The 12,220-nt window shown below is 38.5% G+C and overlaps 1 protein-coding gene across 7 annotated transcripts in view; it reads right to left on the bottom strand.

Annotated features, from left to right (window-relative positions):
• Positions 1–739: 739 nt before the first annotated feature.
• The window catches only part of CEP162 (centrosomal protein 162), a 95,469-nt gene continuing 83,988 nt past the window's right edge, over positions 740–12,220 (bottom strand). For 5 of the 7 annotated variants that reach the window (XM_042253433.1, XM_042253432.1, XM_060419236.1 and 2 more), the window contains 2 exons: positions 7,317–7,451; positions 740–2,269 (listed from right to left, as the gene is read on the bottom strand). In XM_042253433.1, coding sequence (XP_042109367.1) covers positions 2,066–2,269; positions 7,317–7,451 — 339 coding nt within the window. In that variant the 3' untranslated portion in view covers positions 740–2,065. Of the gene's footprint in view, positions 4,237–7,316; positions 7,452–12,220 lie in introns of all 7 variants that reach the window. The other 2 variants (XM_060419237.1, XM_042253434.2) reach the window with 1 other exon arrangement.

Below are 12,220 nucleotides of genomic sequence, written 5' to 3'. Positions count from 1 at the left end.
AATTAGCACCCTTAGGTTTGGCCACCATCTTCTTGGTATTTAGTCACTGATTTAGAATTTTTCCAGTATGGAATGGAACCCTAATATTAAAGCCTGGATTTCTGAGGGTCCATGGGTAGAGCTAGTTATGGAATACTGTGGGCTCACAAGTAATAGATCTGATCATAAACCTCTCTGCTCACACAAAAGCAATGGTGTGAGCAGCAACCTTGAATCTTGAGCAGAATCTTGAATTTTGCCCTTCCTGGAGGGTCGGCAAGCCTGTGGATGCAGGTGTCTTATGACATTGTGAGGGGATAGAACTGGTGGAAGAGAACTGATAATCTCTGGAGTTCGAATTTTCATAAAAGCCTTTCTTTTTGTCAAGATGGTGTAAATGTGTCCACCTGTGTTCTCATCCTAGACCCTCAGTGCAAAAACTAAGGGCTGAGATATTGTCTCTGAGGTTTCTGGTTGTAACTAACAGTTCTGATAGTGCATACGGACCTTTACTCTGTCAATGAAATTGAAGCTGCGTCACATGTGCAGCTTATTCCAAAACATGGAGTCCTCATCAAAACAGGATGTACCTTCTCTGGAACTGATAATCTGTTTGATGTCTGTACTACTTGTGTTTCAGAATCAGCCATGCTTGTGCTTAGAATGAGTAGCCCATGGAGAGTCAGTCAAAAAGACAAAGGGAAGGTACAGTTATAAATGAACAGGTTTGCAGATAAAAAGTATACAAAACACACTCAAATAATAACCAAAATAGTTTATAACTTACAACTCTTTCACACACAAAAAAATAGCAAACTATAATTAATGCTTTCTACCCTCAGGAAAAGGACATTACAAATGCTGGACATCAAGACATTAACTGTATTCCTTATATTTAATTTCCACATTTCACATTTAACACCTATAAGTTTGCCAAGTTCTACTTCACATGTCCTTTATAAAATACTTCACTTTGTAATGATTATTGTACAATTGCCTTGCTGGCATGTGGTCACTGGGCACTTAGAATGTGGCTGGTTCAAACTGAGATGTGCTATAAATGGAAAACTTACCTGATTTTGGAAACTTAGGATAAAAAAAGAATGTACAATCCCAATTTTTATATTTTTAGATATATTACATAAATTACCAAAATTCATTTGTTTCTTCTTCCCTTTTTAAATGTGGCTATAAAATGTTTAGTGACATGGGGCTCACAGGATCCTCCTATTGGACAGCAGTGAGCCAGAACATCTGAAAACAAAGCAGCCACCAGGGAAAGCCCCAGCTACAGCTTTCATGTACCAGCATCTCACGTGCCTACTATCTGCTTTTGAAATCAAACTGTGAAGTAAGAGAATAATCTGGCTACTTTTATGCATGCTTTTAATTTCTTTAGTGAACATATATTTACTTCTTAAAGGAAGTAAAAATGTTACATTCTGTTTATCACCTTAGAGTTACAAAAGAGGGACTGGCATTTGAAACATTCACACACAGTGAATAAATCAAATTCCCCTATTACTTGTGATATATTCCTTGCACCTTGTATCAGGTACAAAATGAGGCACCTAGAGGTAGGAGTGGAAATCGGGGAGAACACGAGAGCTCACTACCTGTCCGCAAGTTACAACTCTCATCAGAATGAACCCGAGGCGCCATTACACCGGTGACTGAGCCACTGTGCTCACATCGCCCCCCGCTTCTGTGAGAAAGAGGAGCTGTTCTTCTGGGCGAGAATTAGAAATACACACCAAGTCAATAATGGCCAAGTATCTGCAATTTTGTTTTCCTCCCCTAGCTGGTGGGTAAGTGAGGCCTTTTGCAATAAATATCAACCATTCTAATCATCTGCCATAAAGGGACTTGTCTGTAAATTATTTAAAATGTTGATGACTAATTTTTTCCACTAAAATACACCATTAATGCTGCTCTTATTTTCCCCTAGCTGGTAAAATATGATTTATTTTGAAATGTTGTTGTGTTCCAGCAACATACTGGAACACTTTTTTCAAAAGCCTCCTTCTGTAGGGACCCCAACCATCTCCAGGCCTCTCTGTGACGTCACGTGACATGTGAGTTTCTGCTAATACTCTGGTGCATTCACTTCTGCCAAAGCAACTGGCACGACCACCCCCTGCCGGTGCAGCTCTCGGAGAACATCCAAGATCGAATCTAACTCCGTTCGGAACTTGTCCAGCTCCCGATTCTTCAGCTGTGCAAGTCTTTTCCATTTCTCAATTTCTTTGTTTTGCTCGGTTTCTACTACTTGGTGTGTCTGCTGTATTATCTGCAAATTAAAAATACCACATTACTGTTAGAGTTTATCACGGGGGTAGTGAGCCTCGAACAGCTTCTAGGAGCTCAACTGGGCCAATGCTGACAAGGGTAATCTGGCAAGCTATGTTATCAGAGGGGATGGGGCAGAGGGAGAGGAGCCTTACCTAACAGGCCCCACTGGATCAATAAAGGCTTATAAGCAAAGAGTAAGTGGGAATTTTAGTATCTAATTCTGATAGGGAGTTAAGTTTAAAGTTTTTCATTTTAAGCCTGGGTTGGGGGCAGGGCAGGATACCATTTAAAACATTTTATACTCTGGAATGAATTCAGACATCCCTAAAATCCTGTTCTTAAGAACTGTACTTGAGATGCAATCCAGACAGTTTTAATGCAATATGTCAACACTAATGAATCATACGTTGACACCTATCACGTGCCAGTCTTGGCTTTAAGTCTTACATATGTTAACGTTTAATCTTGTAACACACTAGGAGATATTCTATATATCCATCTTCATTTAACAGGTAGGGAAAGAGAGTCACAAAAAAGTAAAAAAAAAAAAAAAGAGGCCACTGAAGGCAGAGTTAGAATTCACACACAGGCAGGCTGGCCCCAGGGCTCCTGCTCTTAACTACCCATACTAGACTGCCTTGTTTATGCGGATCAGTTTTTTTCAGCTGTGAAATAAATACCTTGTCCAGTAACTTACAATACTGTTCTTATAATTTTATTAATAAAATACCTTACCAGAAGGGAAATGTTAATCACAGACATTACAAACCACACAAAGCTAGACATAAAAAAAATAACTGGTTACGGCAACAAAACCAACAATGTTTCCAGACATTATACATGCTGAACCTCTGCAAGAAAAATTTTAATTCTGCCTGGCTATAGAATAATTATTTCATAATTTATTAATGAAATAAAAGAATTTGAGACATTGTATAAATAGGTGCTTGAGTTATGGGGAATACAAAATGCTGTATGAATTTTCAATTCATTATTTTGATGTCACATATATTAAAACTTGGCATTTAATGATTGGTCAATCATATTCAGACATAACTGACATAACATTGTACAAGTTTAAGGTATACAATTAAAAGACGCTAACTCCTTGGAACAAAAGTTATGACTAATCTAGACAGCATATTAAAAAGCAGAGACACTACTTTGCCAACAAAGGTCTGTCTAGTCAAGGCTGTAGTTTTTCCAGTAGGCATGTATAGATGTGAGAGTTGGACTATAAAGAAAGCTGAGTGCTGAAGAATTGATGCTTTTGAATTGTGGTGTTGGAGAAGACTCTTGAGAGTCCCTGCAAGGAGATCCAACCAGTCTATCTTAAAGGAGATCAGCCCTGGGTGTTCATTGGAAGGACTGATGTTGAAGCTGAAGCTCCATTACTTTGCCACCTGATGCGGAGAGCTGACTCATTTGAAAAGACCCTGATGCTGGGAAAAACTGAAGGCAGGAGGAGAAGCAGACAACAGAGGATGAGATGGTTGGATGGCATCGCCAACTCAGTGGACATGAGTTTGGGTAAACTCTGGGAGTTGGTGATGGACAGGGAGGCCTAGCGTGCTGCAGTCTATGGGGTCACAAAGAGTCGAACACGACTGAGCAGACAAATACTCTTTTTGATATGTCCCCATGTGGGTTTGACTTGCATTTCCCTCATAATTAGTGATGTTGAGTACCTTTTCATATAGCTGTGGGGCCTTTAAATATCTTCTTTGGAACAATATCTATTCAGATCCTTTGCCCAGTTTTTAAATTAGTTTTTTTTTTTTTTGCTATTGAGTTGTATGAGTCACAGCTTGCCTTTACATCATGTTGATTATTTCCTTGATTATTTCCTCCTGTGTTGATTATTTCCTTGTTTCCTTGCAGATGCTTTTTTAGTTTGATGTGGTCTCATTTGCTTATACAGTTTATTTTGTTGCTTGTGCTTTAGGTATCACATCCAAAAGGGATCTATGACAAGACACATATCAGCCAACTTTTACCCTGTGTTTTATTCTAAGAATTTTATGGTTTCTGGTCTTTAATCCATTTAGAGTAATTTTTGTGAATGGTATAAGACAGGGATCTAGTTTGTCTTTTGCATGTAAATATTACATTTCCCAAGAACCATTTATAATGAAAAGTGTCTTTTCTCCACTGAGTATTCTTGGCTCCCTTATCAAACATGTATACATGGATTTATTTCTGCGTTCTAGATTCTATTCCTTTGGGCTATGTGTTTCTTTTTAATGCCAGGACCATACTGTTTTGATTACCTCAGCTTTGTAATATAGTTTGAAAAGGAAATGGAGATACCTCCTGCTTTGTTGTTCTTCCTTAGGATTGCTTTGACTCTGGTCTTTGTGGTTCCATACAAATTTCAGAATGCTTTTTCTATTAGTATAAAAAATGCCATTGGAATCCTGACATAGATCACAGTGAATCTATAGATGGCTTTGGACATTTTACAGTATCAATTCTTATAAATCATGAACACTGAATACCTTTGTCTTTAATTTCTTTCATCGATGCCTTATAGTTATCAACATACAGATCTTTTACCTCCTTGGATAGATTAATTTTCAAGTATTTTATTCTTTTTGATATTATTATAAATGGAATTATTTTATTCTTCAGATAATTTGTTGTTAGTATATAGAAGCAGTACTGACTTTTGTATACCCATTTTGGTATCAGAGAACTTTACTAAATTCGCTGACTAACTAGCAGGTTTTAGGTAGACTCTTTATGATTTTCTCTATATTAAATAATGTCATTCACAAATAGAGACAATTTCATTCTTTGCCTGACTGCTCTGGCTAAGGCTTCTAATACTATGTTGAATAAGAGTGTGAGAATGAGCATCCTTCTCTTGTTTCTGATCTTAGCAGAAAAGCTTCCAACCTGTCACTATTGATTTTGATGATAACTGAAAGGCAACCCACTCCAGTATTCTTGCCTGGAGAATTCCATGGACAGAGGAGTCTGGTGGGCTACAGTCCATGGGGTCACAAGGAGTTGGACATGACTGAGAGACTAACACACACACATGTGGTCCTGTTATATATGGCCTTTATCATGTTGAAGTATGTTATTTTTATACTAATTTGTTGAGAGTTTTTATCAAGAATGGGTGTTTGTGTTAAATGTTTTTTCTATATTGATTGAGATGTGTGTGTGTGCTTAGTCGTGTCCAACTCTGTGCAGTCCCATGGACTGTAGCCTGCCAGGCTCATCTGCCCATGAAGTTTTCCAGGCAAGAATACTGGAGTGGGGTGCTATTTCCTACTCCAGGAGATCTTCTCACCCAGGGATTGACCCTGTGTCTCTTGTGTCTCCTGCATTGGCAGGAAGATTCTTCACCACTAGTGCCGCCTTGGAAGCCCTGCCTAAGATGATATGATTTTTACCTTCAGTTAGAATCTGAAAAAGAGTATGTGTATATGTATAAATGAATCACTTTGCTGTAAACCAGAAACTAACACAACATTGTAAATCAACTACTCCAATAGAAAACAGAACAGAACAGTGAAGTCAAAAGATTGCTCTAGCACCACATATAGTGAAACCTTTGCATTTTCTAGTGGACACTTGCTTGCTAGATTAGTAGAGATGTTTGTAAGAAGCTACATGGTAGTATTTTTTTTGGTCTTGCGGTTTTTTTTTCAGAACTGAAATTATGGAAGAAATTTAGTATTTTCAGTCAGGTGTGAAAGGGACCCTTTAAACCTGTGGTTTTTCTTGCTATTTGGAAGCTGCCCTCAGTTCTGAGTTTGCAATTTTATTGGAGTAGTTGATTTACAATGCTGTGTTAGTTTCAGGTGTACTGAAAGTGATTCATCATACCTATACAAATATTCTTTCTTTTTCAGATTTTTTTTCTGTATAGGTTACTATAGAATACTGAGTAGAATTCTCTGTGCTATACAGTAGGTCCCTATTGGTTATATATGTAGTGGTGTGCCTACAGTAATCCCCAACTCCTAATTTATCCCTCTCTTATATCACATTTCCCCTTTGGTAACCATAAGTTTGTTTTTGAAAGTCTGTTTTGTAAATACGTTCATTTGTATCATTTTTTTAGATTCCACATACAAGCAATATAGTAAGATATCTTTCTTTCTCTGACTTGGTTCACTTGGTATGATAATCTCTAGGTTCATCAGTGTTGTTGCAAATGGTATTACTTTGTTCTTTCTTATGGCTGAGTAATATTCCATTGTATGTATGTACCATATCTTCTTTATCCATTCCTCTGTTGATGGACATTTAGGTTGCTTCCCTATCTTGGCTATTGTAAATAGTGCTGCAATGAACACAGGGGTGCATGTAGCTTTTTGAATTATGGTTTTCTTCAGATATATGCCCAGGAGTGGGATTGCTGGGTCATACAGTATTTCAATGTTTAGCTTTTTAAGGAACCTCCCTACTGTTCTCCAGAGTGGTTGTGCCAATTTACATTCCCACTAACAGCATGTGAGAGTCCCCTTTTCTCCACACCCTTTCCGGCACTTACTGTGTGTACACTTTCATGATGGCCATTCTGGTAAGAGGCGCTATCTCACTGCAGATTTGATTTGCATTTCTTTGGTTATTAGTGATGCTGAGCATCTTTTCTTTCCCTTTTGGCCATCTGAATATGTTCTTTGATGAAGTATCTATTTAGATCTTCTGCCAATGTTTGATTGTCTTGCTTTTTTGATACAGAGCTGTATGAGCTGTTTATTGAAATGACTTAAATATGTAAGATGGTTCCCAAGAGTTCTACTCCCAGGGTAAAATGCCTATCTTTTAGGCATTCATCAATGATTAAGAACATAATACAAAAGCTGTTTCTCTATTTTTCTAGATATAAGGTGAACCAATCTTCACGTATTTGAGAATTAGTCTTATTTTCTCTTAAAAGGTATACATTTATCTATAATAAAACCAATATATAATGAAAACATTCTGAAAGAAGTAATCTGTTAGGGATGACAAAAACATAGTAAACTGGAAGTACTTAACTGTGAAGAACTGTACAAATATGTAAATATGATTTACTAATTTACCTGCTGAAGCTCCTGTTCTCTTTGCTCATGTCTCATTTCCATCTGTTTGATTTTCTTTTCTAAGACCATAAAATGTTTCATCTCCGGTGTATGATTTTCTTTGGCTTCTCTCAATTCTTCCAAGAGTTTTGTAATCTAAAGTTGAGATATGGGGCATTCATGTCAATGTATGGCAAAACCACTACAATACTGTAAAGTAATTAGCCTCCAATTAAAATAAATAAATTTATCTTTTAAAAGAGACATAAAATAAATGGGAAATTATAACAAGGAAATAATTCATTTTCCACTGGCAATCATTAGAAGTAAGACCATTCACTGCATATTCTTTGTATAAAATTTCTTTAGACCAGAGCCTTCTTGTTAACATCAAAGGTATCTGGAGTTGTTAGAGTAATAGCTTTCATTTCTTTGGTCCAGAAAGTAAAGGCTCATCCTAGCCCTAAACTGACTTCATATTTGAAAAGGTTCCAGATGACTGGACCACTTTCTCCCTCCTAGGTATGCAGGCTGGCTGTAGTGCTCAAAATTAAGTTGGGCACTTTCTTTGATGTATTCAGCCTTGCTACAAAGTATATGTTAATAGTGTGACTACTTTTTGGATTAAATAATACATTTAAAGCACACAGAAAGTTGAATAAATATGTCAACCTCCTATAATTCTATTTGTAATTCTCTTCTAGTTCTTATCATCTTATAACTTATAATAATTCATTCAGCATGGGAACATACACATATGAACAGAGATAAGTAAGTGCTGAACTCCTTCTGCGCTGGCTGTGTCTTAGGCTCTGGAGTGCACAGTCCCTGTTCTCACAGAGGTGGCGGTCTAGCACAGCACCTCCTTTTTCATGTCATGGCCCAGAAAAAAAAAAAGGTAAAATTTTTATGGCACCAGGGAGTGAAATGGAGGTGATATGAGGGATCTCTATATTGCACTTCATAAAGCAATAGCACTCTTTATACCATATAATTACAATAACCTGCCAACTGTTATCACAATGAAAAATAATTAACAAGCAAATGAAAATGGATAAAGTTAACAATCGTGTTTTACAAGGAACCATCTAGTACCTAAAAATACCAATAATACTTAAAAAAAAAAAAGCCAATATACTCTTCTGAGGTTAGTTTAAAAAATGTGAAAATATAAGCAAATTAAATCAGTTGCAAATCTAAACAGTTTAAATGTAGGCCATCCTGGATATCACCAGTGACCAAATAAATAAACAGACCTTAATGGGGATGACTTACAGAAAGGGTGGGAAGATGTTGTACATACCACGCCATGGTGTTGAGTGGTGGGCAAAAAAATCTTGTCTAAAACAAAATTGTAAAAAACAAACCCCTGCAAACAAAAACTACCCCAAAACAAAACAAGCAATGATTATTGAACTAAGAAAGTTGTCAGAGGCACTGTCATACATGTATTAGTCAAATATCACTTCATCTTCTACAAACATCTTAATGATTGAAAACTGACTGAGTTTGTTTTCAGACCACCTTTCCAGTCACCATTATCTTGTGACCACAGGTAACCCATTCTGGGTACACCAGGAAAGTTCTAGTCTAGAGGAAGGAGCAGGTGAGTGAATGACATGATATGTTGCGGTGGACAGATGTGTGCACAGTAAGGTGGTGAGTGAGGGACATGTATCCTGAAGGAGAGGTGGCTGCAGGATTCTCAATCGGAGGCAGGTGTGTCTGAACTGAGTCTCAAAGGATAAGCAGTAATGAGTTATGGCAGTATTGTGGGCTGGGCGCTATGCTAAGTACTTTACAAATGTTGACTCAGTTGATCTTTTTTATCAGAATTTATATTTGTTTATGGTCTCATTACCCAAACAAAATATAAGCTCCATGCTGACGCTGCTGCTAAGTGTCCAACTTAGCTTTCAGTTGTGTCCAACTCTGCGACCCCATAGACGGCAACTCACCAGGCTACCCCGTCCCTGGGATTCTCCAGGCAAGAACACTGGAGTGGGTTGCCATTTCCTTCTCCAATGCATGAAAGTGAAAAGTGAAAGTGAAGTCGCTTAGTCGTGTCTGACTCTTCGCGACCCCATGGACTGCAGCCTACCAGGCTCCTCCGTCCATGGGATTTTCCAGGCAAGAGTACTGGAGTGGGGTGCCATTGCCTTCTCCGGATAAGCTCCATGAGAACTGGGATTTTGTCTTTGTCCTCTTCAGTTTTCCTAGCTCCTACAGCTGCGCACAGCAGAGAGTAGGTGCTTAATGATCATCCATGAATAAATCAATGGAGTCACCTCTCAAAGATTAAACATTTGTTTGTAAATTACATAAATTCAGAGACTTGGTTCTAGACAAAGAATAGAGATAACGTTCCTTCATTTGTACCTCTTACAAAGCACCTTTAAGAGTATAATTAAAGTTGAGTCTTTAAAAAAATTCTTATATTTTAGTGAATTTTTAGTGAGTATGTCCATTGGAGGCAACTGGATACATAAGGAAAGACGCATGATCAAAAGTGTTTCCTGCTTTAAAACACACACACACACACACACACACAAATCTCAATATTCCTGGGACCAAACAACATCCAAAATGTATACTGTCTAAAGTTCTTATCATATCCATTTGCTAAATAATCCAAACACCTAAAAAAAAAAAAGAAAGGTGTGAGGTTAAAAAAAATGCTTCCTGCTCCTTGAACACTACAGGAAAACCTGGCAACAACCTGAATGTCCAATGACAGGGGACTGGTGAAAAAGTAAAGTAACCGAGAGCCTTGAACCTGGAGCCAGAGGTCCTGAGTCCTATGCTGGTATTTCAGTTATGGCCTGGTAACCTCAGTTTACTTTAACCACCTGATGAGAGAACCAACTCATTGGCTGGGAAAGATGGAAGGCAAGAGGAAAAGGGGACAACAGAGGATGAGATGGCTGGACGGCGTCACTGACTCAATGGATATGAGCTTGAGCAAACTCAGGGAGATAGTGAAGGACAGGAAAGCCTGGCGTGCTGCAGTTGATGGGGTCACAAAGAGTCGGACATGACTTAGGGACTGAACAACCACCACCACCTCAGGTAAGTTATTTCATTTTTCTTACCATCAGTTTCTTCGTGTATAAAATGGGAATAACAGTACTGACTCTTTTGGGTTATTGTGAGAACGACACGGAACACTTAAAACAGTGCCTACTGCTACTGCTAAGTCGCTTCAGTTGTGCCTGACTCTGTGCCACCCCATAGACGGCGGCCCACCAGGCTCCCCCGTCCCTGGGATTCTCCAGGCAAGAACACTGGAGTGGGTTGCCATTTCCTTCTCCAACGCATGAAAGTGAAAGTGAAGTTGCTCAGTCGTGTCTGACTAGTAGCGACCCCATGGACTGCAGCCTACCAGGCTCCTCTGTCCACCGGATTTTCCAGGCAAGAGTACTGGAGTGAGGTGCCATAAACAGTACCTAGTATACAGGAAACCCTTAATAAACAGTAACTATCATTATTATAATTTTGACTCCTATTATAAAATGTAGGTTCAAGTAAACATTTAGCCATACAGTGATCATAAGCCACCCCTGGTACTGTGGATACAGGCTAGGAAATAGCTTCACTTAGGTATGGAAATCAAACCAGAAATCCCGCCCAACTGTACTCTGTCAGTGGCATCCCTCTTGCCCCAACTTCAGAGCTCAGGCAGTGGCGCTGCCCAAAAACAGACCCTGAAAGCAAGGCCAACGCAGCCAAGGATACGACCAGCAGACACACCCAGAGACCCAAGCTGAGCTGACTGGTGAAGAACCATCTCTGCCAAAGCAAACCTGACTCAAATGCACAAAGAATCAATGTGGAATCAAGGGTCACAAAAAAATCCGGGTAAATATGACACTATTAAAGGAACCTAAAAAGGTCCAACAACTGACTTGAACTATGTTGAAAAAATTGAAATTACTCAGTGTTTTCTTATAGCTCTATGAAACTGCTTTAAAAATCAAGCAGTCAAAAACCAGAATTCACCACTTTTGATACGTACACAGTGTGCTTTCACTCGAGGCCATGGTGCAGTACACGACAGCAACACATTTCTTAAACACCCAGAGAATCCAGTCAATATATGAGACAACGATTTTCAAGCATTGGCTAATGGCACTGCAGGACTGCAATTCATGAGAGAGGGGAAACAAACAAGATGAGCTCTATGGCGACCTAGTGTGTTGGCTGGAGGCAATTTTGGAGTCACTACAAACAGTAATCTGAGCAATTCCTGGAGCTTACACAGGCTAGAAACGGTTCATGTTCCCACTGGCCTGAGACGAAATGGTTCATAACACACAGGCCATCAGAGAGGACCTTTAGAGGGTTATTAGAGGTGGGATAAATAAGCTCTGTAAAACAGCTATTGTAAGTACAGTCCATATCAAAAGGCGGATTGTCATTAGCTTTATTCAGGAAACGAAGTGATTTCCTTAGTCTTCTAGTTAAACAGGCTTGGAAATCATGTGTTACAGCTTTTCTATTTTCAAAATATTTAGCTATTTCCAAACTAAGAACACGGTAACTTGACCAAAATTGATCTTCCTCTTCATCTGGCAAACACATATTTCCTTTTACTGCTTTCCTAAAAATGTTACTTCAGGTCTGTGAGGTTCTGTAAGTTTATTACTTATACAACGAAGTTTATGTATATTTTCAACAGTGAAAAGTATACAGAGTGTTCAACTACAGTCCTTCAGCTCCTAGAACAAGATGTTTAAGTGGATAGTTGTGTGACTGTGGAGTAGTTTACATTAATTTTTCCATGATGCAATTCAGTTTTAAGTTTTACTTTTATCATGTGATTTAATAAGCCCTCGAATAATTTTTTAAAAATGATGTATAAGCTTCAAAGAACAGAATGCACAGTTTATCTGACTTTTCATACTTTCTAGAATCAAAAGGATCTC

The sequence above is a fragment of the Ovis aries genome, chromosome 8, assembly GCF_016772045.2.
Source record: "Ovis aries strain OAR_USU_Benz2616 breed Rambouillet chromosome 8, ARS-UI_Ramb_v3.0, whole genome shotgun sequence".
Classification (NCBI taxonomy): Eukaryota; Metazoa; Chordata; class Mammalia; order Artiodactyla; family Bovidae; genus Ovis; species Ovis aries.
The sequence above is the reverse complement of the archived record's forward strand: the minus strand, read 5'-3'. Positions and strand labels throughout refer to the sequence as shown.